The 27,231-nt window shown below is 47.8% G+C and overlaps 1 protein-coding gene across 6 annotated transcripts in view; it reads right to left on the minus strand.

Moving 5' to 3' along the window:
* SUFU (SUFU negative regulator of hedgehog signaling) overlaps positions 1 to 27,231 on the minus strand; it is a 124,615-nt gene that overhangs the window by 31,247 nt on the left and 66,137 nt on the right. For 4 of the 6 annotated variants that reach the window (XM_078434776.2, XM_078434773.2, XM_078434777.2 and 1 more), the window contains exons 4-8: positions 13,143 to 13,285; positions 12,122 to 12,207; positions 11,773 to 11,845; positions 8,050 to 8,206; positions 6,089 to 6,200 (exon numbers count right to left, since the gene is read on the minus strand). In XM_078434776.2, coding sequence (XP_078290902.1) covers positions 6,089 to 6,200; positions 8,050 to 8,206; positions 11,773 to 11,845; positions 12,122 to 12,207; positions 13,143 to 13,285 — 571 coding nt within the window. The remainder of the gene's footprint in view (positions 1 to 6,088; positions 6,201 to 8,049; positions 8,207 to 11,772; positions 11,846 to 12,121; positions 12,208 to 13,142; positions 13,286 to 27,231) is intronic. The other 2 variants (XM_060641618.3, XM_078434775.2) reach the window with 1 other exon arrangement.

Here is a 27,231-nt window from a genome sequence, read left to right on the forward strand (position 1 = left end):
AACCCAAGGTTCAAATCTTGGGTCTGACAATTATTCCCAGCTTACTGACCCTAGATAAGTTATAAAATCTGTCTAAGCCTCCGTGTTGTAATTTGTACCAACGGGGACAACAGCAGCCCACAACACGGGGCCTGGCACACGGCAGTGCTCGATAAAAACTGCCTGCACAGCCACAAGAACCTGTCCAGCCCAGGATGCTTCCTGTAGTGGGAACAGTGAGGGGTGGTGTATGGGACAGCTTAGATGCACACCTCGGTAATTCAGGAATTGATCTAAATCTTTCCATTTATTTCTTTACCACCTGTCTATGTAACACATTCTATATTTATGCTTCCCACTACATAAGGTGACTTTTTACATATCCTAAAACACTCTCTGCTTCCAGTGTCAAGAGAGATTCCTGATTTCTAGGACTGTATAGTTTATGGCACATGCTCTGTTCACCCTACCCACACTTTACAGACCGACAGAACTGTATCCATATTTCCTCTCCACACAGGTCTCTTCAGATCAAAAAGTCTTAACTTTTCCATTTAAGCATAAGGGTACTTATTGGTCATATTCTATCAATGGCAGCAGGCATGGAAAGGAGAGCAGCTGAACCTCTGAGGCTCCCTTTAGCCACAATCCCAGTCCCGTGACAGTGGTGACATCTGCACTGGCCACACGACTCGGGGCCTCCCCCTTGGAGATGCCCGGGAGTGGGAACCAGGGCATCAGAGTTGGCAACTATTCAATAGTGAAGCGGGTTTGGCATGCGGAGCCCAGCCCAACCTCTGGCTTCCGCCTCTAGCCTGGGAGATTATTCCTTTTGCTTTCAGACTGCTGACGAAAGCTCTGAACTTTCCAGAGAAAAAACCAGCTGAAGGTCCCCCTTCAGGGCAGGATTGGGACAGGGTATAGGTGTGGGGTCGGGGTAAAGGCACTAGCTCACCTCCACAGCTACTACTAAGCCCAAGGCTGTATCACCTGGTAAACACCAGTAGCCAAACGATAAAGAACCGTATTTTCACCGTGAATACCCCAAGGGCAGGACATGACAATGGAACAGCGGGGCAGGGTGTGACTAAAGAAGAGTGAGTGAGCAAAATTGCCATGATGGTGAGGGGATTCCTTCAGCAACCATTAACTCCTCTGGGCACCAGGGACCCCCGCCCCCTTGCCCAGCCCCCCAACTTGAGTGGGAGATGAGGATGCCTGCTTTCCTGAGTGAGCCCACTCTCACCAGAACGCCTAGCTTTCTGTTTTCTGAGACACTGAGTCATTTCCTCTCTCCAGCTCTCACCTTCGAGCCTTCCTTTTCCCTTCCCTGGAGAAGTGACTCACTGCTGAAGTGTTGGGTGACACTGAGGATCAAAGATGGGCGATAAAAATACTCCTGATTGTGCAACTTGAAGAAGGGGGATGCAGTGTAGACTGAGGATTCAACACGCTGGCCATGAACTCTGAGGCCACGGCTCCATGTCTCTGGGATGGTGGAGCAGAGCAAGGAGTTCAAACACCAATCGGCCTGGGCCGGATTTGCTGTGGGGCCCCTTGTTCTGTCCTCTCAAATGTTTGTCTCTGAGAAAGGCACACAAAGGCAGGCACTTAGCACAACATGCGTGGATCACAGAGGCCTGGGCCCTTCCTCCCATCAGCCCTGCGGAGCCTGGCTGGGGCCCTGTGAGCAGGGCTGTTTCTTTCTGGGTTTTCTCTCCAGTGAAAACAACCGTACTTCCCCAGCGTGGGAGTGGTGAGGGAAGCCAACGTGACAGACTCAGGCTCCGGGCTGGCCGCTGCACTGATGTGATGGATCCTTTGAGCAGGGTCACCCACAACTGCCCTGCACGTGAGCCCTGCGCCCCAGTGGCCCAGCTGTTTTCCCGGACCGAAACTCACCTTCCTTCACCCAATTCGCTAGATGCAAACTGGATATTTTCTTCTCCTAGTGAATCATCACAGACCTCATAGGGTGAGCAAAACAAAACACAAGTTTCTCTAAAGGATGACTCCCTGGCCAGGTTATAAGCTATTCAAGATGGGAACAGAGGCAGCAAAGTCACTCCGTCCAAAAGGCAAACAGATGGGAGCAGAGACACTCATAAAAGTGGGGAGAAATATATGTGCACGCGTGTGTGCGTTGGGGGGTTGTGCAGTGGAGACTGTCACAACCAGAGAATTCATGCTAAAAACCTTAATTCTTCAGGAAATTAAGACCAAAAAGCAAAAATGAAAAAAAAAAAAAAAAAAAGCCTTAAAAGCCGCTGGCATGATCCCAGAAGACTGAGAAACTTGGCTCAGAAATGATGGTTAGTTTGCTTTTTAAAGATGCCTCAACTACAAAGTGGTTTTCTCACAGTCAGGAACCTTCCCCTGCCAACACATATGTACACACACGCATGAGCCCTGCCCTTCTGTGGGAGGGTATGTGACCCAGAGAGCTTTGTAAAGGTCCTCCAACCTCAGTCAAGTGAGACCCTGGCAGAGAGAGGGGGAGGTCCTGGAACACTGCTGCAGGTTCCCAGCATCAGAGAAGTTTATGAAAATGCAAAGCTCCCCACCCAGTGCACCTGACCACACACATCCTCTGAGTCCCTGCGAGAGGCTAGGGAGCAAAGTCCAAACTCCACAGAACAGTCTAGGCAACCTCAGACAGAGAAGATGCCCGGGGCCTCTTTTCCCCCTCAGGTCCCTACCACTGCCGGCAGGCACAGTCCTTAAGCCAGGCTCTCAGTGGTCAAAAGGAGTTGCTTCCCATGCTTCCCAAACTCACCCGGGGAGGGCAGTGGGAAGGGAGGCGCCAGTGAGCCGAAGGAGGCTTTTCTCAACTGATCATCTTGGGAAAAGCCAGATACAAATTTCACGGCTGGAATGCAAGGGTTGTGAAACCCTGAAAGAAGCCCCAAAAGGGGCCAAGGACTCTCCTTCCAGGAAGGCGGTGGGAGGAGGGCTGGCAAGCGCAAGTGGGAGAGGAGCAGGTTACCCAGAGGGGCCTGCCTTTCTGGGAAGCAGGAAGTAAGGTCAAAAGAAAGAAAGGAAGAAAGAAATCCCCTAGCCCTGAGGTGGTAGAGGGGACAGAGATAGGGTTGGTTTTGCTTCTGAACATAAAGAAAACTAGGCTTTGTGTCAAAAAGTAATTCTGGTATAAACGAGCCAAATATGATACAGCTCGTTATCTCTGGGATTTGGAAGCACCGAACTGACCACATGTCCTCCCTAGAGTTAAATAAGCATAGTAAGCTTCTAACATGGGACTTAGTCTTGTCCTCAGTGTCATGTGAGAGGTTCCTAGTCCTGCTCCAACTAGTTAGATGAGGTCCCCCAATGAGGGTCACTAGTACCTCAGCCTTGTGTGTCCCTCATGCGGTCCCTGAGAATGGGGTAAGGAAGGTCACAAGTAGGGAAGACTGCCCTAAGCTCCACCCTTTTCTAACCTTGGACAAGTTACTTACTAGCCTCTTTGTACCTCAGTTTCCTCACCTATAAAAGGGGGATAATAAGATTATCTACTTCACAAAGTGACTCAGAGTAAATTAAGCTCATGTGGCATAAAGCACTTGGAACATTACTTGGCACACAGTAGTCACTATGGAGACGTCAGCTGCTTTTGGGGTGTGAAAAGAGCAAGGGCTCGACGCCCCCCTCAAGTGGGCCAGAGTTCACACTAATGCCCAGGCTCCATCGGCTCTTCTGAACCGTAGCCTTCTCAGACCATACCCAGACCCATGTGGAACCAGCGCGCCCCAGCCTAGAAAGCCTGGCTAAAGGAAAATCAGACATGCACACACAATAAGGCCCACGCTGGTTGTTCCCCCACAGGGAGAGGAGCAAACACGAGTGCCAGCACATTTTGGGCCGGCTTTCTCAGTCGCATCCATGTGGTTTATCTGAAACGGGGTCAGGTCCCAGAGTGGGCAGCATAGATATTACAATCGTGCTTGCTGATCTAAACTGAGTCCATCATCATCGATCGTGAGATAACAGCGAGCTACAGCCTCGAGACACTTGAAGAGTGTGTTGGAAAAGGTTCTTGGCAAAGCAGGAAGAACCATTTCTCAACCAATTGCTAACAAATTGGTAACCAGTACCGAGAACCTCAGAAGAGACGTTCTGATTCCCTCCAGGCTGCAGATTCCAGCACTTTGGAGACCTGACTGGGCACTTGAGCTGCAGGGAAGGGAAATGACCCCAAAGGGCCAGCACCCCTGATCTATTTCCACCCATCTACAGATAGCCCTTGGACCAGATCCAATGCCCCTCTGCCCAGTCAGGGGTGGGCTGAGTCTGGGCTGTATGTATGCATCCGGGAACCCTGAACCCTTGGGTCCCCACAACGGGTGGAAGTGCAGCAGCTGGACGTATGCCCAGGACAGGGAGCGAGATTTCAAGCCTGTTGTACAAATATAAGAGGGGCAAGTGGGGTGTGTCTCTGCAGGAGCCCCTGCCCTTCTTCTCAGAAACCTGGACCTTCCAGAGTTGACAAGGCCGTCTGAACTGAGACAGTCTACAAGTTATAGGCAATATGCTTAAGCCTTTAAGCCTTCAAGTACCTCCCGGCCTCCCCGCCAGTGCCAATGGGGCCTAGAAGGAGAAGCCAAGCTCAGGGCATGGGAAGGAGCATGGCCCTGGGACAGGGTCCAGACTCATAGGTGGAGAGCTTCCAGATGCCCCACGCCTCAGCCTGGCCATCTGCTGCTGCCAGGGGAAGATCATGGTGCCTCACGCCAGCTAGTTCAAAGCAGATGGCTGGAGAAACCCAATGGCTGGAGTTGAAAGCTGCTCGGAGGTGGCAGTGGAGGCTTCTCCAGGCTCTTGCCAAAAAGTTCAACCCGCCTGGCTTCTGGATGGCAGATTCACCAGGTGAGCCATCTTGGGCAGCCAGAGTAACCAGCCCTCCCTCCTCCACAATCTGCTCCCAGGTTGAAGCTTTGACTTTAACCAGCCAGGCCTCCCCTGTTCCATCCACGTCAGCTCCTTCTCCTGCTTGAAAGTTCTAGGGCACCTTCAGGGTCCGTCTCATGTTCTTGCTCCTCCAAGAAGCCCTCCCTGACTATTCCAGATCATGCTGACTTGTCTTTTCTGTAGACTAGTAGATCACTACCACTTCTGGGGATCATGGATGAGGAGATGGAGCTAGAATTCAAAGAGGTAGCTATTTCTAACTAACTGCATCTACACCCAGACTCACACCAACTTCAGTTCACGCACCCCCAAAGGAAGAGCCTATATCCTAGGTGGCCCTCTGGGCCCTGAGCTTGCCACACAGCAAGCATGTAATAAAGACTTCTCAGAAGAAGGATAGATCACCCTGGTCTTGCAGGAGTTCTGTGCTTCCCTTTTAGCCCAGGGTGCAGCAACTTCCTCCCTGGCAGGCAAGGTTTCTGCTCTGGGCTGCCAACTCCCAGGCAGCCCTTGCCAGCATCTATTCCCTATAGCTTCCCTGAATCAAAGGGCAGAAGGGGGTGCCCAGCTCCAGCCCTGCCTACCACTTATCACCTATCAGAGGAAGAGAGGTCAGCAGGAAGAGGATCTGACCTGTAGGGGTGGCCACAGTCTCTCCCAAGGGCTATTGGGGCCCCACGACAGGCAGCAGAGGCCTGCAAAGGACTTCCCTTCCCTTCCCTGGGCCTCATGGAAGGGAGGCAGGAAAAAGGGCCTCAGCAGCAGGCATCCACTATGGGGCTGGCCAGACAGGGAGGCCCCTGGGGCTGCAGCTATCAGCCGGAGACCAGGCTCCAGGAAGGAAGGAAGGGCAACTCTGGCCGAGGCCGAGATAAGGAGGGGAGTCGTGCTCAGCACAATGGGCTCCCACAAGGCTGGGATTTTGCCCCAACTTGGCCTCCCGTCTGCTCACACAGCCCATGTAAATATTTACTGATGTTTATATTTCTGGTCCACTAGGTTCCCTCTGAGGCCCTTTTATGACCCACAGATCTGTGTGCCCCAGAGACCCTGGGCCCATCCAACAAGGGCTATGGGCATTGTTCTCTCTCATGCAAGCCCCAGGGACGGACCCTTCAGAACAAAACTTCCCCCCACTTGTACCAGCCCTGGAACACTGCTTTCAGGAAGCTGTACTAGCCCCCTCTGTGGGCAAGGAACTTACGGGGCCCGGTCGTGGGTGAAGCCGTTCTGCCGCTGAGGGTTGATTGGCGGAAGGACAGGTTTGCTGTTGATCTCAAGTCCTCTCCTCAAGGTCTCCCGGATCTGCTCCGTGTCTGCAACAACACCACTAAGCTGCCTCATGGGCTCCTAACATCCCACTTGGAACCTGGCTCTGCAGACATGCTGGGGAAAGGCCCTGTGAAGCCCACGAGCCCACCCTAGAGCTGAGTGAGAGCAGTACGAGCACACAGGGCAGATGAGGCACCATGCTCTCAAGAAACTTCTGGTCTGAAGAGTGCCATTCTTGTAGAAGACAATAGGAGGTGACCTCCAGACTTCAGAAGGGCACCTTCCAAGACAGGGCTTTTCACTGTCCTTCCCCTTCCTGGGCCACAAGCCCTAGGTTTACCCTTAACATAGCCCCAGAGAGTGACTAACAAGGTCTTTGCCAGTGCCCAAGATCACTTAGGGATGCTTCCCACTGTAATGGGTGCCACTAAGGGCTGCAAGTGTCTTGCCATAAATGAACTCTTATATAGTTTCTGGGTTCTGGTTGGTCATATGGTATCTGGCCCTGCCACCCTTCTCCTTGGGCTAGGTCAGTGGGATGATGAAGTCACCTCTCTACCTTGGCCCAGGAACCTTGTCTCTCCATGGGTCTGCCAAGGGCCAGGGGGTGAGAGAGGAATCTCTTGGTGGGACTATTTCTTTGCAAGGTGCTTTGCTGATCTTTGGGATGAAGCTCACTATCTGGTCCCCTACAGAGATTTTGGTCTAAGACTTACCTCTGCAAACTGCAAACACATCCAAAAAAGCAAATTAATGCTGAGTGCTCCAAGGATGGGCTTAAAGTGGACTACAGAGGTAGTAATACTCACTTTTCTAACTGTCTGCCTTGTTACAGTGATGCAGGTACTTGTATAATTTTTAAAAATTAGCCAATCATGAAATTGGCTAATTGAAATTGTGGACAAGACTATGAATCCCTCCTTATACTACCTCTTTAGTCAAAAGCAACTGAATGATTTTAATAACTGCTGACTTTCTCTCGGAACTTCTGATGGGTTTAGCACACCAACAGAACAAGCAAGAAGGCAAAAGGGAGTCAGATATTTGCACCAGGGGTTTAAGTTTGTCCTTTATGGAAAGAGAAGTGCTTTTGTGCTATCACATGTGTAGGTATTTTATTCAGGACTGTGGGTATCTTACTCTTCAAACAATAAGAAAAGGTGGAGGAATTCGAGAAAGAAAGTAGAAAAAGCTGTGAACACACGTATATGTAAAGGCCTGCTTTCCTTTTGCAGTTTGGTAGGGATGCCCTTTGCTAAGAACCACAGCTGTTTCTGCTGCCAAGACCACCTTGGTGAGCTTCTAACAGGAGAGCCATATCCTCCTTCCCCAAGGCCCTGCTCAGAAGGCAGTGGGTACAGGGTGCCCGGCACACAGCCACTTACACTATATCTGCAGGATATAGTGTCCTGTCCTCAGTGAGGCAGGGAAGTTAGTGGGCTGGCCTCACACTCAGGCCTCTCTCATCTAAGGCCTGGGAGGGCCTGAGGCCATAGTGATTCTTGGGTCTGGCATGGCTTTCAAGACGGAGCTGGGCCCTGTGTCAATTCCGTGGGTGGCCGATGCTCGTTCTTTTGCGCTTGGGTGGACTATGGTCTTTTCCTGTAACTGTTCTGTGGCTTCCACTCACCTCCATGACCTCAGATAGCAAGGGGCAAATCTAAAACACAATGGTCACTGCTCGTGGTGCATCTGAAATACACACAGGAAACACAGGAGAAATGGCCCAATAAAGCTCTCCTCATGCCACCCTTTGGAAGGCTTCACTTGCTGTTTAGATCCTGCCAGGAAGGGAACTATTGAATGGGCTGCTGTTGTTAGAGACTCGTCCTAGAGAGCCCGAAAACTGGGCCTGGGGCAAGGGGAAGGGGAAGGCTTGGTGGTAGCAGCTACCTTTGCCAGAGAGCCGCCGTGGCTGCGTGCCGATACAGATGCTCCGGCTGTCCTCGTCATCCTCAGGGGGCCGGCTCAGGTCATCCCAGGCACATTTGGCACTGACGCCACTCAGGTTGGAGCCATCCGTCTCGATGCCTTTGTCAACTCTCTCCTGCTTGGAAAGAACCAAAGAGCCAGAGTTCCTTCAGCGAACCGGTGGCCCAGGGTCACCACCACCCTTCTGGTATTTAACGATTCTTGTAGGTGCTGAGCACAGGATAGGTGCTGGAAGAGCAGGATCTCTGATCTTGTTCTGCCCTGGTTACTAACACATGACAGTCTCTGCCAGCCACTGGACTCCTCCAGGGGAACCAGGGGTCAGGGGAAGCCAGGAAGCATGAAAATCCCAAGGGAAGCTTCTCCTCTAGCTCAACCTTCCAGTAAAATGACATGCACACCTGTTTCGGAGCTCTAATTCTGCCCACCTCATGCCAGCCCATGGAGCTGATGCGGCAGAGAAAGGAACTATTTCCCTGAGGAAAGGTACAGTCCTTCCTCTCCTCCCTGGTTAGCCAGGAAAAACCCCTTGTTACTGCTACAGAGAACGGGGCGGAAGCCTGCCAGGTGGGAGGGGCCAGGGCTCAGCCCAACTTCTCCAACCTCACACCTGCAGTTTCCTCTTCTAACAGCAGAGGGTGTGGTCACCCACAGAAGCGTCACCAGAGAGCAGAAGGGCAGGACTTCCTCTAGCTGCATCACTAACTTGTTTGGCAAAGGATTCTGGATGGAGTTTCTTTTCCGTGTCTTAGACTGAAATGGGGGACTGGAGGGCAGTGACCAACTACAGACCCCACCAGAGGCCCTTCCTTTGTGCAGGCCTTGGCACTGTGGAGTCCAAACGCTCTCCAAATCGCCTCAAGGAAGAGCTGTATCCAAACATCCCTGGGATTTCTGGTAAAACATAGTTCTGTGATGCTGGGCGTTGGATTAAAGGTCATCTGGAAGGCTCTAGCAACATTGCTTATAAACAGCCACGTGGGCCAAATAAAGCTCCTAAGTGAAAGCACCTCAATAAGAGTCTGCACCCCGCTGTCTGCCTGACCCTCTCCCTGCGGCTCCACAGGCATCACACCAGCCTGCTTCTCAGCCAGGGAGCTATGTGTGGAAACACAAGGAAAGGTCCTTATTTCTTGAGACCAGTAGCAGATGGCCCCGCCCTGATGCCTCCTTTCCAGCGCTACCATCAGCTTAGGTGAAGCTCAGGATTCTTTTTTTTTTTTTTTTTTTTTTAAGATTTTATTTTTAAAGAATCTCTAACACCCAGCGTGGGGCTTGAACTTGAAACCCTGAAATCAAGAGTTGCATGCTCTACTGACAGAGCCAGCCAGGCACCCCAAAGCAGGGGATTCTGAGCAGAGACAGGGAGAGGCCGACGGCAGGAGCAGCTCCATGCTCCAGGTAGGAGCGTGTGGGCCCTGCTTTGCTCAGGGTAGAGTCTGAGTTTTTCTCTTTCCATTGGCTGCCCTGAGGACACTCACCTAAGCAAAGAACTGAGGAGGTCTCCTGACTCAACTAGTTCAGCCCACTTACTTTATAAGTAAAAAAAGAAAGAATTAGGACCCGGAGAAGGGACTTCTTTAGGCACACAGCTGGCTGGTAGCAGGGCCTGGAGCAAAGGAACAGGAGCCAGCTTTAAAATGAACTGCCTATGAGCAGGCCCCAGACAGCTACAAACGAGTACAGCACAGTTCCCCTTGGTGCACAGGGCAATCAGGTAAGAAAGCTGGACTTTCTCACCAAGGTCTCCCCTTTTTTTTTTAATTTTCATTTTTTATTTTTAAGTAAACTCTACACCCAATGTGAGGCCTGAACTTATGACCCTGAGATCAAGAGTCGTGTGCTCTACCACTGAGCCAGCCCCCCAACACCTCCTGCTTGCTTTCAAAGACCAGTAGGTGCTCTGGGTCCTGTTGGCTGGTCTCAGCAGAGCCCCAAGACTAGGATGGAGAACTGTTCTTGGCATGCAGAGAAGGACGGGCTGCTTATCCTACTAGTTCAAAGGACCAAGTTCTTTCTTAGTACTTGGCACTTATGACAGGGGCTAAACAGTGGCCCATGTTGGATCCCAGTGTGGCTGCCGAACAGTGACATAGGGAAACAAACCTTCATGGTTCCTGGTTTTTGCATAAGCAGAAGCTACAGGGAAACCAAGTATAAAGCAGTGATAACAAAGGATCCTCCCAGCAATCTGAAAACTTCAGTGTTACAGGCACTAGGAAAATAGAGGAGCATCATCTGTGAATGAGGAGGGCTTCTGCCCAAGAACTCACAGGTCTACAGTAAAGAACCCACAGGGACTGCTGGCTGTATGTCTGCCTGCCACCTCTCGTTCCTCCTGAAGGACATGGAGCTCCTAGTGCCTGCCCGCGGCCTACCAGATTTTTACAGAAACATAAAAGGTTCAGAGACGGCAATGACCTGCAATTGGTGGGGGGAAGTAGAAGAAAGCGTACACAAGCCAGGGACATTCTTAGTTGTGTGCTGTCCTGTTTCATGAGCAGCCCATTAGGAAGGAAGTTATGCTCTAGGTGGTTTTCAAAATTAACTTGCATGCAAAGAGTGTTTCTTCTAAGAAACCAAAGATGTCACTGCACAGCTGGGTCACAGTGAGTGGGCAACTGCAGGCCTGCATGTATACAGACTTCCTTTAGACATCAAAGAATGCCAGCCTCCCCAGGGGAGGAGCTTGGAGTCTGACTGCCCAAGGGGAAGATGTATCTAAAAGGGGGGAATACGATCATTAGACCCATCAGAATTCCCACTGCAGCTGGGTCATGGGGTCAGTATCACCTGCTCCGTCTGTTATGGAGTGCTGGCGGTGGAGGGGTGGTTCCCTGAAGGGCAGTCTATATTCTTTTAAGAAAGGGGAAGTGGGAGGAAGAGTACTGGGCAAGCAATATTGATTTTCTGTAGCTGCTGCTGATCTTTTTTTTTTTTATGTCAGGTGTACTGATGTATGATTTACATACAATAAAATTCATCCTTTTTTTTATCCTTAAAAAAATGTTTTTTATGTTAGAGACAGAAAGAGAGAGAGAAAGAGAGTGGGGGAGAGGGGCAGAAGGAGAGAGAGGGAGAGAATCTTAAACAGACTCCATATTCAGCAAGGGGCCCGACTCGGGGTTTGATCCCACAACTCTGGGATCATGACCTAAGCTGAAATCAAGAGTTGGATGCTCAAATGACTGAGCTGCCTAGGTGCCCATTTTCATCCTTTTTTTTTTTAATGCTTATTTATTTTTTGAGAGACAGAGACAGAGCATGAGCGGGAGAGAGGACAGTGAGAGAGGGAGTCACAGATTCCAAAACAGGCTCCAGGCTCCAAACTGTCAACACAGAGCCTGACGTGGGGCCCGAACTCACGAACCGAATCGCGAGATCGTGACTGAGCTGAAGTCAGAAGCTTACCCGACTGAGCCACCTGGACGCACCCTGCCACCCCCTCCCCCCCCATTTTCATCCTTTTTAAATGCAAAAAGACACGTGTTAGAGGCAAGTTTCCTGGCCTGAAATCTCTGCTCCCTGTGTGCTCTGCAGAATTCAAGGGACAAGTTGAAATCATGCCATATTTCTATTCACTCACAAATAAAACTCCTCCATTTTCCCAGCATGAAAGCCAGTGTTATTTGGAAGAGGCCTAGGCAGAATGTGCTAGAAAGGTTTTCCTCACTCAAGACATACTTGCAGGTGTGGATCGATCTCAAATATGGTCTCTCCCCTCCGCATGTCAGTTATCAGCCAGGGGCCGCCAGCGCTGTGGACAAGGAAAGGGGAAAGGATGGTAACTGAGGGCCTGGGGCTGATGGTCTGGGGATTCAGACTGCCCTGTTTGCTGCCTTAGGCCCAGAACACAGGGGAGCAGTTAGAGGTCAGGGGCTGTCAGGGAGCAAGTCGGTAGGAATCCCTGACGTGAAAAATAGGTGCCTGAAAAGCAACGTAAGGGGAAGCCCACATATGGGGTTAAGGAGGAACCCCCACCCCCAGGCCCAGGGAGCCAGGCCCCCACCTCATAGGCTGGGGGTGTACTCACACAGGCACCGTCCGCAGCAGCTCCAAGATGCCCTGCCCGTTCCACTGCTGGGCTGCGTGGAGCTCCTCGGTACAGACGCCAACAATCTGAGACCCCGGGGACAAGATGCCGTTGTGTGTTAATGACCACTCCCCCTCCGCCCCACCCCCCGCCCCAGAAGAACCACCACCTAGGCTCTTTTAGGGTCAACTCAAGTTGGGGGACCACAGGCAAGATCTGTGGTCAGAGGCTGGTCTATGCAAAATGGGACGGTTTCCTGGCTAGGAGGGAATAGCTGCCTGGCTAGGAGATGGAAGAATTCACAGATGGGGCACTAAGGCCTGACCCTTGCCCCGTTATAATGGGCCAGACTTGTGTCTGGGTGACACAAAGTCTAGCCCTAGACTACAGAGGCAAAAATCAGTCTGGGTCCTCAGCCCGTCTCTGGAAGCAGGGAGTGTTCAGCGAGATGTTCCTGCCTGGGCTGTGATCACAGGGAATGTAAACAGAGGAGATTCTGAGACCCTTCAAGCTCAGAATGACAACCAAAGGGCCCCAGAAGTTTGCAGAAAAGCTTCCTTCCTCGTCAGGGGCTGGGCCTTTATGTAAACCTCAAGGGAAACAAGTGAACCTTCACACAGACAGCATCATGCCCACAAGCGAGCCCAGATGCAGCCAGAGTGGAGGCACACCCCTTCGGGTGAGGGCAAGGCCAGCCCGACGCTGCCTTCCTGCTAGGAGGTCCTGTGCCTACTGCTGTCTGGGTCTTTACTAGTTCATCAAATACCCACCCTGTTAGCCACTCAACTACAGCCATTCTCCAGCCACCCCCACATGGCCCCTTACCTTTCCCCCTTCTCCCATCTCAGCAGGCTAAATCAGACCATCCGACTATACCTGACGAACCATCAGAGGGGACAGAAAATGCAAGAAGACCGAAGGAAATCTCCTGTTCCCTTCACCTCCCCTACCCAAGCCCTTCTGTCCTACTAGGACTTCTCGCCCAGGGAAGGCTTGAGCCCATGTCCAACCCGCGCCTCACCTGGAGGAATGTAACTACCCCAAAGGGTGTCTGCACGGGCTGCATCTGTGGGTCTTCTGTCAGGAGCATGTGCTGAATTCTTGACTCACTGTTATCCAAAGGGCTGTGCCAAGACACGTGGTCCCCACTGCAGAAGGTGTTCTCTGTGGGAGAGACATGGCGATGCTCAGTGTTGGAGGCCTCGCATCTAGGCCTGGAACCCTGGTATCTGAGAAGCCTGGGCTGGGAAGCTGCCCAGCCTTCCAGGGGAAGCATTCACTCATATGGGAGAAAATATTGTGGATATTCCCCCAAAACCAAACGTGTCCCTGCTTGCCAGTTCTGCCAGCCTTCAGTAGAATAGGACAGCCTGCTAGTGTGGACGCTCACTTGGCCTGGCACATCCAAAAACTTATTTGGGGTGGGACGGAGCCATGATCAGGTCTGCCAAAAAAGAATAAAGTGCTTTAGTGTGGGACCACCTGGCCAGAAATCCTCAGGGAGGCTAGAGGGCAGTGAAAGCACTTCACCTTGGAAAAACACATGCGTGGTTCCAATCCTTTTCTGTGCTGCTGAAAGTGTTCTAAAAGGAACCAACAACTGTGGAGAGCCTTTGAAATTGGTCACTGGCTTCCCACAGGTAGACAGATACAGGGATTTCTGAGGAACATTGGAGGCTTCAAGTACATGGAGGTCTAAATTGGGCCTCACACACCTCAGCAGAGATGTATAGTCTGGAGGGACAGGTGTTTCCATGAAAACACAGACACTGTGCCCAGGAGAAATGTGCCAACATGGCCAACTCACAGCCTCACCCCTGCACTTCACACAGGCTCATCACTTCAAAAAACTGTTTAGGGTACCATAACCACACAGAAGAAAACACCCATGTGGTATGAAGTCACCCCTGACCCCTGACTCTTATGTTCGGCACCCTTCCAAAGGTGCTCTGCATTTACCAGCCTGTGTGCATCTACAGTTCTCTCCACCCCTTATTTATTTATTTTTGTAATACAAATGGCAGCACACTGTTTTGCATGTTTTGCTTAATGATATATCTTGGGGGATCATTTCATATCAGCACATAATAAGCTACCTCATTCTTAAAATATGTTTTAAGTTTATTCATTTTGAGAGAGAGAGAGAGAGAGAGAATCCCAAGTAGGTTCTGCACCATCAACATGGAGCCCAACTCAGGGATCGATCCCACGAACTATGAGATCAGGACCTGTGCTGAAATCAAGAGTCGGAAGCTTAACCAACTGAGCCACCTAGGCACTCCAAAAGCTACCTCATTCTTTTTTTTTTTTTTTTTTTTTTGAGAGAGAGAGAGAGAGAGAGAGAGAGCGAGAGTGAGTGGCAGAGATAGAGAATCTCAGGAGGGGCAGAAGGAGACAGAGAGAGAGAGAGAGAGAGAGAGAAGTGGGGCTCACCCGAAGCAGGGCTCATGTTTTTACCTGAAGCGGGGCTTGTGTTCACCTGAAACGGGGCTCAAGCTCACTCGATATGGGGCTCAAACTCATGAACCATGAGATCATGACCTACCTGAGCCAAAGTCAGATGCTTAATGAGTGAGCCCCCCAGGTACCTGCTACCTCATTCTTTAAATGGCTACATGGTAGTTCATTGTGGTCTATCACTTATGACCTGGGAACCTTAACAGCTGGGGAATCTTCACTTTTTATCGATATTTAAGGCAAGGCAGAACATGAAAACGCGTGCGCGCACACAAACACACACACACACACACACACACACACACACACACCAGCCAGGGAAACCTGAGAGAGCTTCTGCTCTCACTTGTCTCGGTCTGAATACTAATTCCCTCCTGTGTCAGGTGTGGTTATACAACTACTTTTTCCACCTAAGAGGCTCAGTTTTTTGGTCCTAACCTCAAAAGCATTCATTTATGAGGGTGAAGGAAGACTACTTCATCTAGGAAACATGGGTGATAAAGGGAGAGAAGACACATCTCCAAGCAGAGTCAACTAGAAACCTTCAATTTTCCCAATTCCTGCTGTGCCTGCTCTTCCCAGATTCCTTCTCCTTTTACAGAAACGTGTGTCTACAAGCAGCTTGCATGATCTACAAGTTAGAAACAAGGCAACAAGTAAAAAAGATTGAATTAGTTAATTCAAAAGCTTATCCCACAATAAGCTTACCCCATATGGCCTCACTGGCAAATTCTACCAAACATTTAAAGAATTAATACCAATTCTTCACAAACTTTTCCAACAAAAATAGAAGAGGTAACACTTCCCAATTCTTTCTATAAAACCAATATTACCCTGATACCAAAGCCAGCCAAAGGCATTCCAAAAAAAAAAGCCATAGACCATTATCCCTTATTCATACAGACATAAAAATCCTCCACAAAATAGTAGTAAACTGAACATAGCAACATAAAAAAAAAGGGTTATATACAATGACCAAGTGAGATTTATCCCAGAAATACATGGTTAATGTAACATAAGAAAATCAATGTAATACACTACATCAATAGAATAAAGATTAAAAATAACCCCACAGGATCATCTCAATAGACAAAGAAGAAGCATTTGCAAAGTCCAATACTCTTTTATGATAAAAACACTTAAACTAGGAAGAGATAGGAACTGCCTCAAACTATAAAAGCGCATCTACAAAAAACCTACAGCTAACATCATATTTGATAGTAAGGACTAAATTATTTTCCTCTAAGATCAGGAACAGAACACAGATGCCTACTCTTATCAGTTCTATTTTACATTGTCCTAGAGGTTCTAACCAGGGCAACTAGGCAAGAAAAATAAGCAAAAATCTGGGTAAGCTGGAAAGGAAACGAAAATGTATTTGCAGATGACATGATCTTGTACATAGAAAACCCTAAGGAATCCACTAAAAAACTCTCAGTATAAACAAGTCCAGCAAGGTTGCATGGTACAACAGCAATGTACAAAAATCACTTGTATTTCTGTACATTAGCAGTGAACAATCTGAAAATGAAATTAAGGGGCTCCTGGGTAGCTCAGTCGGTTAAGCATCCGACTTTGGCTCAGGTCATGATCTCGCTGTTCGTGGGTTTGAGCCCCATGTCAGGCTCTGTGCTGACAGCTCAGAGCCTGGAGCTTGCTTTGGATTCTGTCTCCCTCTTTCTCCACCCCTCTCCAGCTTGTGCTCTCTCTCTGTCTCTCAAAAATAAATGAACATTAATAAAACTTCCATTTACAATAGAATCAAAAAGAAAACAATGCTTAGGAATAAACTTAACAAAAGAAGTGTAAAACTTGTACTCTGAAAACTACAAAACACTGCTGAAAGGATTTAGAGAAAGCCTAAATAAATGAAAAAATGCAGTATTCATGGACAGAAAGAGAGACTTAATATTGTTGACCGTAATATTCCCCAAATTGATCTACAGATTCAATGCAATCCCTATCAAAATGCCAGGTGCCTTTTTTACAGAAATGTACATGGTGATCCTACAATTCATATGAAAACGCAAGGGACCCAAAATAGCCAAAAGAGGCTTGAAAAGACAAACGGGGTGCCTGGCTGGCTCAGTTGGTGAAGTGTGCAACTCTTGATCTTGGGGTTGTGAGTTTGAGCCCCACGTTGGGTGTAGCAATTATTTAAAAATAAAATCTTTAGGGGCCCCTGGGTGGCTCAGTTGGTTAAGTGTCTGCCTCTTGGTTTCGGCTCAGGTCATGATCTCACCAATGTGGGTTTGAGCCCCATGTCAGACGCCACAGCTGCAGCGTGGAGTCTGCTTGGGATTCTCTCTCTCTTTGCCCCTCCCCCCACTTGTGCTGTCTCTGTCTCAAAATAAATAAATAAACTTAAAAAAATAAAATCTTTAAAAAGAAAGGAAGGAAGGAAGGAAGGAAGAAAAAGACAAAGTTGGAAGACTTAATCCTACTGATTTCAAAACTTGATACATGGCACAAAAACAGACACTCAGATCAATGGAACAGAATAGAGAACCCAGAAATAGACCCACAAATATATGGCCAACTAATCTTTGACGAAACAGGAAAGAATATCCAATGGAATAAAGACAGTCTCTTCAGCAAGTGGTGCTGGGAAAACTGGACAGCGACAAGCAGAAAAATGAACCTCAACCACTTTCTTACACCATACGCAAAAATAAACTCAAAACGGATGAAAGACCTAAATGTAAGATAGGAAGCCATCAGAATCCTTAAGGAGAGAGCAGGCAAAAACCTCTTTGATCTTGGTGGCAGCAACTTCTCCAGAGGCACATCTCCAGAGGCAAGGGACACAAAAGCAAAAATGAACTATTGGGACCGCATCAAAATAAAAAGCTTCTTCTGCACAGTGAAGGAAACAATCAGCAAAACTAAAAGGCAACTGACAGAATGGGAGAAGCTTTTTGCAAACGACATATCAGATAAAGGGTTAGTATCCAAAATCTATAAAGAACTTCTCAAACTCAACACCCAAAATACAAATAATCCAGTCAAGAAATGAGCAAAAGCCATGAACAGACACTTCTCCAAAGAAGACATCCAGATGGCCAACCAACACATGAAAAAGCACTCAACATCACTCATCATAAGGGAAATACAAATTAAAACCACAATGAGATACCACCTCACACCTGTCAGAATGGCTAACATTAACAACTCAGGCAACAACAGATGTTGGTGAGGATGCGGAGAAAGAGGATCTCTTTTGCCCTGCTGGTGGGAATGCAAACTGTACAGCCACTCTGGAAAACAGTATGGAGGTTCCTCAAAAAGTTAAAAATAGAACTACCCTACGACCCAGCAATTGCACTACTGGGTATTTATCCAAGGGATACAGGTGTGCTGTTTTGAAGGGACACATGCACCCCAAGGTTTATAGCAGCACTATCCACAATAGCCAAAGTATGGAAAGAGTCCAAATGTCCACTGATGGATGAATGGATAAAGAAGATATGGTATATATATACAATGGAGTATTACTCGGCAATCAAAAAGAATGAAATCTTGCCATCTGCAACTACGTGGATAGAAATAGAGGGTATTATACTAAGTGAAATTAGTCAGAGAAAGACAAATGTCATATGACTTCACTCATATGAGGACTTTAAGATACAGAACAGACGAACACAAGGGAAGGGAAGCAAAAATAATATAAGGGAAGGGGACGAAACATAAGAGACTCTTAAATATGGAGAACAACAGAGGGTTACTGGAGGGGTTGTGGGAGGAGGGATGGGCTAAATGGGTAAGAGGCATTAAGGAATCTACCCCTGAAACCATTGCTGCACTATATGCTAACTAACTTGGATGTAAACTTAAGAAATTAGATTACATTAAATTAAAAAAAAACAACTTGATACAAAGCTACAGTTACCAAGACAGTGTGGTACTAGCATAAGGATAGACATTTGATCAATGTAACAGAATTTAGAGTCCAGAAATAAACCCTCACATTTATGACCAATTAATTTTTGAAAAGAGTGCCAAGACAATTCAATATAAGAAAGGCAGTCTTTTCAGAAAATGGTACTGGAACAACTGGATATCCACACATGAAAGACTCAAGTTGGATCTCTTCCTTACACCATAAACAAAAATTGATTTAAAATGGATCATACGCCCAACTGTAAGAGCTGAAACTGTAAAACTCTAAGAGACACAGGAATAAATCTTCTGACCTTAAATTAGGCAGTGGTTTCTTAGACACCAAAAGCACAAGCAACAAAGGAGAGATAAATTGGACTTCATTAAAATTAAATCCTTTTGTGCTGCAAACAGTACTTTCACAAAGTAAAAAGAAATGCAAACCAAAATCACAATGAGATGACACTTCACAACCATTAGGATGGCTATTATAAGACAAAACAAAATACCACCCAAAAAATAACAAGTGCTGGTGAGGCTGTGGAAAAACTGGAACTTTGGTGCACTGTTCCTGGAAATGTAAAATGGTGCAACCACTGTGGAAAACAGTGCGACAGTTCCTCAAAAGGTTAAACATAGAATTATCATATGATCCAGCAATTTTACTTCTGGATATATACCCAAAAGAATTATTTAAAAAATTCTTTTTAATATTTATTTTTGAGAGAGAGAGAGAGACAGAGACAGAGTGCGAGCGGGGGAGGAACAGAGAGAGAGGGAGACACAGAATCTGAAGCAGGCTCCAGGCTCTGAGCTGTCAGCAGAGCCCAGTGCAGGGCTCAAACTCACTAACCGTGAGATTATGACCTGAGCCAAAGTCGGACGCTTAACTGACTGAGCCACCCAGGTGCCCCTAAACACAATTAAAAAAAAAAAAGAGAAGAAAAGAAAATGAACAGACAATATACAGAATGGGAGAAAATATCTACATAGATCTTATAGGTATCCAGAATATATAAAGAAACTTACAGCCCAATGATAAAAAGACAAATAATCCAACTTTATAATGGGTGAAGGATCTGAATAGAATTTTTCTTCCAGAAAGATATACAAATAGCCAATAAGCACATGAAAAGATGCTTTACGTGATTAGCCATTAGGGAAATGCAAATCAAAACAGCAGTGAGATACCATCATTTCACACCCATTAGGGCAGCTACAATTAAAAATAACAATAACGAGTGTTGGTAAGGAAAGAAATTGTAACCCTCACACACTGCTGGTGGGAATGTAAAATAGTGGAATGCTTTGGAATACAGTTTGGCAATCCCTCAAATGATTAAACTTGGAGCTGCCATATGACCTAGCAATTCCAAGCCAATGTATATTCCCAAGAGAAATGAAAACACGTTCACACAGAGACTTGTACATGAATGTTCACAGCAGTGTTATTCACAACAGCCCAAAGTGGGAAATAACCCAATGTCTATCGACTAATGAAAAGATAAAGGAGAGGCGCCTAGGTGGCTCAGTCGGTTAAGCGTCCAACTTCGGCTCAGGTCATGATCTCACGGTTCGTGAGTTTGAGCCCCGCGTTGGGCTCTGTGCTGACAGCTCAGAGCTTGGAGCCTGCTTCACATTCTGCGTCTCCCTCTCTCCCTGCCCCTTCCCTGCTCATGCTCTGTCTCTCTCTGTCTCAAAAATAAATAAACACACACACAAAAAAAAAAAATTAAAAAAAAAAAAAGAAAAGATAAAGGAAATGTCGTATGTCCACACAATGGAGTATTATTTGGCAATAAAAATGAAGTACTGATACATGCTATAACACAAACCTTAAAAACATTATACTAAGTGAAAGAAGCCAGTTCCAAAAGGACATATGCAATTCCATTTGTATGTAATGTTCAGAATAGGCAAATCTATGCAGACAGAGAGATTGGTGGTTGCCTAAGGCTAGAATGGTTAGTGACTTGTATGGCACTGCTTTTGGGGGTGATGAAAAGGTTCTGGGGTGCATTGTGGTGACAGTTTCACAACTGTGAATTACACGGTATATGAATTATATCTCAATAAAGATGTTAAAAAATAAAGAATATAGTAGGTGAAAGGGAGGAATCTTGAGGGAAAGGCAAAGTAATCAAAGCAAAGCCAAGGTCTTGGATTCTTGGTTACTACCTTCTCAGGTAAGCTGTGGCCTGGGAGAAATGTGACTCATAATGCCGAGACATCACAGCATTTTATGGTCTACACGACCTGAATGACCAACGTTTTCATTTTCCACAAATCAGGAAAGGATCCGTGAGACAGACTGCCCGAAGTCATGGGGGCAAGTCAGTGATGGTGAGCACAGTGCCACATTACCCAAACTTTCGAGTCATCCGTAACACTTCTGTGTTGGTACCAGCTGTATGACAACCTGCATTTACCCCGAGATTGACTCACTTTTTAAAACCTAAACAAACTTAGTTTAAAAGGAAACTTCAGGGGCGCCTGGGTGGCGCAGTCGGTTAAGCGTCCGACTTCAGCCAGGTCACGATCTCGCGGTCCGTGAGTTCGAGCCCCGCGTCAGGCTCTGGGCTGATGGCTCGGAGCCTGGAGCCTGTTTCCGATTCTGTGTCTCCCTCTCTCTCTGCCCCTCCCCCTTTCATGCTCTGTCTCTCTCTGTCCCAAAAATAAATAAAAAAAAAGTTGAAAAAATAAAAAAAATAAAAAAATAAAAATAAAAGGAAACTTCGTATTACTACTAAATCAGGAAAATAAAAGGAAAATCAGTGTTGCTTATGGTAACTGCAAAGCAATTTCCTGAAAACAAATTTAATTTCTAACAGCTACTGTTATCTACCTGACATTATTAAAAACTGAAATGAACCAGAGTTGAAGAGCCATTAGAGGTTTAAAGAGTCATATCAAACTGATAAATCAGAAGGATTGAATCAGAGACTTGAAGAGGGAAGAGAGTCCTCACTATTTGGGTCATTGAATGCCTTGTCCAGTCATGAACTAAAATCTCCAGCTGGCTTTGGCAAACCCTGGTGTCGTGGTTAACTTTGTAGTTGGGAAGGCCCAGTTCCTATTTGCTTCTGCCCCTTACTAGTTATAACTCTCAGCAACTTGCCCAACCACAATTCCCAAGCCAGTTTCCTCATCTGTAAGCAGGGAATAGTGTGCCTCAGTTTGCTTTCCACTGTTGCATGTTATTCCTATACTGGAATACGGTACAGCTATTCCTGCCCAGGTCCTAGTCCCTCTACCAGAAATCAAGAACCCGCCACAGAGCCTGCAGCTCACAGCACAGGCCAGTAGGTGGCACCATCGCTCCTGTTTTAAGAAAGAGTTGGTCAAGTTCTCTCCCCTGACCCACATCTGGCTGTCTGGTCTATACAAATATACTCCAAACCTGACAGGAACAGAAATTGGAAACAGGGAAAAGGCTGAACGGGTTTGGAGCCATGATGTTTTATTAATCAGAACTGACCGGGTTTAAAAATAATTGTTGTACAAACCCAAACTGTTTAAATGAAATAAGAATGACCAAAAAAATACCTCGTACAGGTTTAATTTGGGAAGGGGCTTAATTTAGGCAGCTGGGAGGGGAGAGACCCTAAGGCAGAAAAGGGAGACGGACCCAGTGGCTGCTCTGGGACCAACACACGTGGGATCAGGGGTGAGTTAAAAAGAAGGAAGGGAGAGGAGAACGCATAACCACACCAGAAAGGTTTAGAGCGTGAGACGCTAACAACCTTCCAGCATAGGACATGGTCTTTCTTCCCCAGCCCTGCCTGGTGGGGGAACCAGACTTATTAGCTCTGCTGTGGCCAAGAAACAGTCTTTCTTAACAATGAAAGAGCCTTGGTCACAGTTTTCAAGCCTGGGACAAAGCCACAATGGGCTCATTCTTGAGTCCAGTCTGGTCTTTATGCCCTGGATGCTCGGCCCCATTCTGTGTGGAGCCACTGCGGGCCTCAGCACTCAGGCCCCAGCGCCCACCCCAGGAAGCTCTCAGCCCCTTCAGATGGGTTTTCAAATGCTAATAATGCCTCGGTCGGAGGCCCAGCTGTTCAGTCCAGTGGTTAGAGGGGCGCCATTTCCTCTCTCTTCAGCTCCCTGAAGTGTCCTAACCAAGACATTAGGATGCAAATCCCTGGGACCTCCACCCAAACCACATTAGCAGAGGGGCCTTCTAGGGTCTCAAGGCAGGCCATTCCAGGTGAAGCCTGGATGCTCACTTTCCCTTCCCTTCCCTCTTCCTCTGAGCTCTAGCTCCAAGTACCCTGAGAAACCTCCCTCAGCTGCTGCCTATTGGGCAAAGTCACAGGGGGGAAGGCCCTCCAGGCTGGCAAAGAGAGTCCAAAAACTGCTGGGTATACTTCTGCCCCTTGCTTAGCTGAAAGAAAGGGTTCACTACTCTGTGTCTCCTTCCCCATTAACAAACAAACCCCTGGCAAGAACTGTATGGGAACGCGAGTGCTAACAGGCCCCTCAGATTGGCCCTCACCCTACCCCCACCTCCCAAACATCCAGCTTTAGTCTAGCTGTTTGAAGTTGCGCTGTGCCGGATATAAGAAGTTAGCAAAATCTAGGGAAATGGGTTGCAGAAGAAAACAGCCATTGTTTGTAAAATAATTAGTGCTGCCTTTGAAACACTGAGGAACAAATACATTCTCTAAGAGTTCTTAATTCATCCCAACTCTGGAAAATGACTGTCGGTCTCCATTCTGTGTGAAAGTACAGTCCCAGCGATGATGTTTTCCACAACAGTTTGGAAAGCGGTGCTCCACCCCCCACACCCTTTACTCGAATTAATTCACTTGGTCGGAAGAGAATGGGTTAATGTTGTCTTCCAGAGCGGGAAAGAGTGGGTTTCTCATGGCTGAAGCTTGGACCCCTGAAGTCAAAGGCACTTTTGAGAGAGTGCTCTGAGAGGATGAAGGGCAAGGGCAGGAAACCCTGCTGAATTGTGCCAGGTGTCACATGAGTGGCTGGTATACAAGGGGGATTTTAGAGAGTGCAGGAAAATGGGAGGTGGTGCAAAGCAGGCTGGCAGACTGGAGTCTGTCAACTCCAAGGTCAAATTTTTGAACGATGGGGTCGCCATCACAGTCTCTCAAGAATTGGTCTCCAGTTTTCTTGCCTTCTTGGCGCTCACACATCACACCAGTGCTCATACCTGCTTTGACAATACGGGCTTCAGTGTCCTGTATGAAGACCCAGAGCTGGCTGGTTACTAGGAGGGCTCAGCAGTTCTTCCCTAAAATGCCAAATGCGCCAGACACGCCCCCAGCAACACAGACTGCTGATAGGGAAGCGTCAGGAAGCCTGTCCTCCTGTCTCCTGAAAGTCCCAGCATGAAACCAAGGCCCAAGGGGAGCATCTGGCAACTGCCTGACCCCACCCTCCTTCCTGAGAAGGCCTAAGAGGCTACTGCAGCCACTGTGGCCTGCTCGGCGGAGCTGGGTCCAAAGGCTCCCTCTGAGATTAGAAGACGGCCCCTTAGAGTCAACTGAAGGCCCACAAACTGAAATATCCTTATGGGGGCTGAAACACAAATCTGCACAGTCCCAGGCAGCCTCATGACACCCCAGTGAGAGGAGACAACCTGGAGGTTTTGCTGAATGAACCAGCCCTGGCCAGAGCAGTGGAGGAGGCAACGTTCAAAGTCAGTCCTGTTAGCCTCTGCCCAGCCCAGATGGTCCTAACTGGGGCCAATGAGTTGGCCCACTGCCCCCGCTGGATCTCTCACGGAATCCTATCCTAATTTCTAAAGCCCAGGTGCTTTCTCCTTGCTCTATGCCAAGCTGTGGGGAGGGGAGGGATGTGTGTGCCTTGTTTACTTGTTTCTCGAGCCTACAAAATTTTAGGAGGGCATAGGGTGTAGGACAGCCTAATGTCACTGCTACAGATTACATTTCTGGAGGCCTCAACACAGCCATGAGATGCTATGCCGATTCTGGGGAGAGTACGACCCCAGGCACTGCACTAAGACCCAGGGCCTCCTCCAGGTCTCCACTGCTTTCACATGACAGCACCCATCCAAGGACTAGTGGCACAGACCCTCTTCTCGCTGGGGAAGATCAGCAGCTCTCCTTCCTCCAGGAATCCAAACAAAGTGGTGGGTAAGCACTTCCCTGCCTGCCGGCCCTTACTCCCCATCTCCAAACCAAGGCTAGGATTTCAGCTTAGAGACTTGCAGCAGTGATAAGGCAAGGCCCATCTCAGGAACTTGGGATAGCAGTTGAGAGCAGTGAGGAACGCACACACAGAGGAGCAAAAAATAAATATGTCCTGGGTTGATTCCCCTCTAACACTTCAGCGTGGCAAGGAGAACATATAAAAGGATGGGATATTCTAGAGCTTAGAGGCTTCAGCTGGTACAAAACAACAGAATTTGGCGCCCCCGCTCTTCTTCACACACACATGCACAGCAGACAAGATGCCTGCAGGGAAGGAGATCTCAGGAGCATGATGGCACACCCCCCCTTGCAGGGTTTCAGATCAAACTTCTCCAAAGAAAGGCCATTTTCTTTTAAGAAAGAAAAAATAGCAAGAAGGCAGACAAACTGTGGGGGGAGGGAGAGAAACAGGTTCCCTGGACGTGTGGGGCTGTCCGGCAGAGTTCTTCATAGCTGGATGGCGTGGATGGTGGCTGGCTGACAAGTTTCTCCAAGCCGGTCGAGCGGTAGAAGAAAGAATGAACTCCTCCCGGCCCCTTTGAAGGTTCTGAGTGCAGTTTCATGACTTGAAAAGTTAATTTGAGTGTTTGGTTAGAGAGCTTTCCTCAACCAGTTCTGTCTGATATTAATTTGGCTAAATGTGGTTGCAAGACACTGCGAGGGAAATGAATGTGCTGTACCACTTAATTAAATAAAGAAGAGCGAGGGGACATGTTTGTTCTTACAAAACTGAAAGGAAACGTAAAGGATATTCCTTATAGGTTTTGCCCAGAATCAAAGGAATCGCCAAGGATTAGAAAGCCAGTCAAAAGAGACTCAAAATTGTTTCCCTATGTATGTATTTTCTCAAAAACCTCTGGCTCCCCAGCTTCCTCCTTCTCCCTCAAAGCCACAATCATGAAGGCAAACAGTGAAGTGTAAGGAAAATCCCTTTTATAAGCAGAGAAGCTCAGCACCCTGGAATAGGGGTCAGAGCAGTGGAGGCAGGAGGCTGGCGAGCTGCTGGGGTCTCGGGAGACTCTCACCCACAAGTGAGTCTCTGGGGCCTGCAGGACTTTTAGGACTGGCAGGACAGCTTCACTCCCCAACCCCACACCCCCCGCCCCAGAGGGTGAGCCCCTCAGTGCAAACAGAGCTCAGTAGGGTTTACCTGCCACAGCTTGTTGCTGTCACAAATCCTGTCCGTCCACCCTCTATGTGTCATGCTCTTCTATGAGGAATACAGATCCTTGCTCTCCATTTCCAGAGAGCCCTGAGTCCTAAGCTGGCAGATGCTTTCACTTTTCTTTTAAGGCAGCTCCATCTGTTTAGACACCTGTCAGTACGAGAAGGAGAAGTCTTTTGCCCAGAGGCTTGTAACTGGGCAAAACCCACTCCTGCTCCTCTCACGCTCCTGAGCCGGCACGGAGGGCCTGCCAACTGCATGCAGGTCCCTTTGTTCTTAAAGCCAAAATAACTATAGAGGGTTTTAAATGTGCAGTCCCTATATACATTTCAACCCCCCCTCAAAAGTGCCAGGAGATGCTTTGAAGCTTTAAAATCAAGCACATGCTTCTACTCTTTCCATCTTTTTCCTGAAGAGACTAGGTAGGTCTACATCTACAACAGATGCTGCCAAGCATCTGTAAAGTAGCACAGTCACCTTGGAGGGCCACATGGCAGAATCTATTAATATAGAAAGTACTTTCCCTTTGACCTAATCGTTCCACCTTGTAGTACGTATCTGCCCTAGAGCAAAACACGTTCACAAGGAGGAATAAGGATGCTCACAACATCTGTGTGCTGTTTGTGATAGTGAAGAAATGGAAACAATCTGAATGTGCATGAAGGTTAAAATATGGCTTATCCATACTATAAAATCATGAGCAGCAGTAAAAGGGAATTAGGTAAATCTTTATATGTTGAGGTAGAAAGATCTCCAAGACGCACAGTTAATTAAAAAGTCCAATTGTTAAGGACAGAACAGTTTCGCTTACATTAAAGAAGGAAAGAGGCACCTGGATGGCTCCGTTGGTAGAGCATGGGACTCTTCATCTGGGGGTTGTGAGTTTGAGCCCCATGTTGGAGATACAGTTTAAAAAAAAAAAAGGAAAAAAATATATACACAAACCCAAACCACTCTATAGGTACCCAGAAGGAGGTGAATGCACAGAAGAAGTCTGGTCTGGTGCAAGGAAGCCACCATACAGATAAAGTGGTTTGGGGAGGGGCCTGAGATTGGGTTGTGTGGTCAAGGAGGACTTTGGCTTGATTCATAGAGTCTGAATTGTTAACTTCTGTTAACTTCCAAGATGGATTTATGTATTATTTGTATGCTTAAAAAAATAAAATGAGAAAGCAGCACTCCTCCTTCACATCTCTGGCATGCAGTGCGAACTCCTTTGGCGGCTCCAGCAGCCATCACACTGGCTACCATGCCACTCACTCTGAGTGCAGCGGTTACAGAACTGGGTGGTCCCAGAACCCAGGTGCCCATCCTTGGCTTGTATCTAAAATGTCACCAGTGGCACTTTCACCAGCTAAGGCATTTAAGTTCTTGAACAAACACCGCACCTTATCTTAAATTAACTAGGCTAATGATGCTGGTACTCTTGCCACAGA

Source organism: Panthera onca, chromosome D2 (assembly GCF_046562875.1).
Source record: "Panthera onca isolate mPanOnc1 chromosome D2, mPanOnc1 haplotype 2, whole genome shotgun sequence".
Lineage (NCBI taxonomy): Eukaryota > Metazoa > Chordata > Mammalia > Carnivora > Felidae > Panthera > Panthera onca.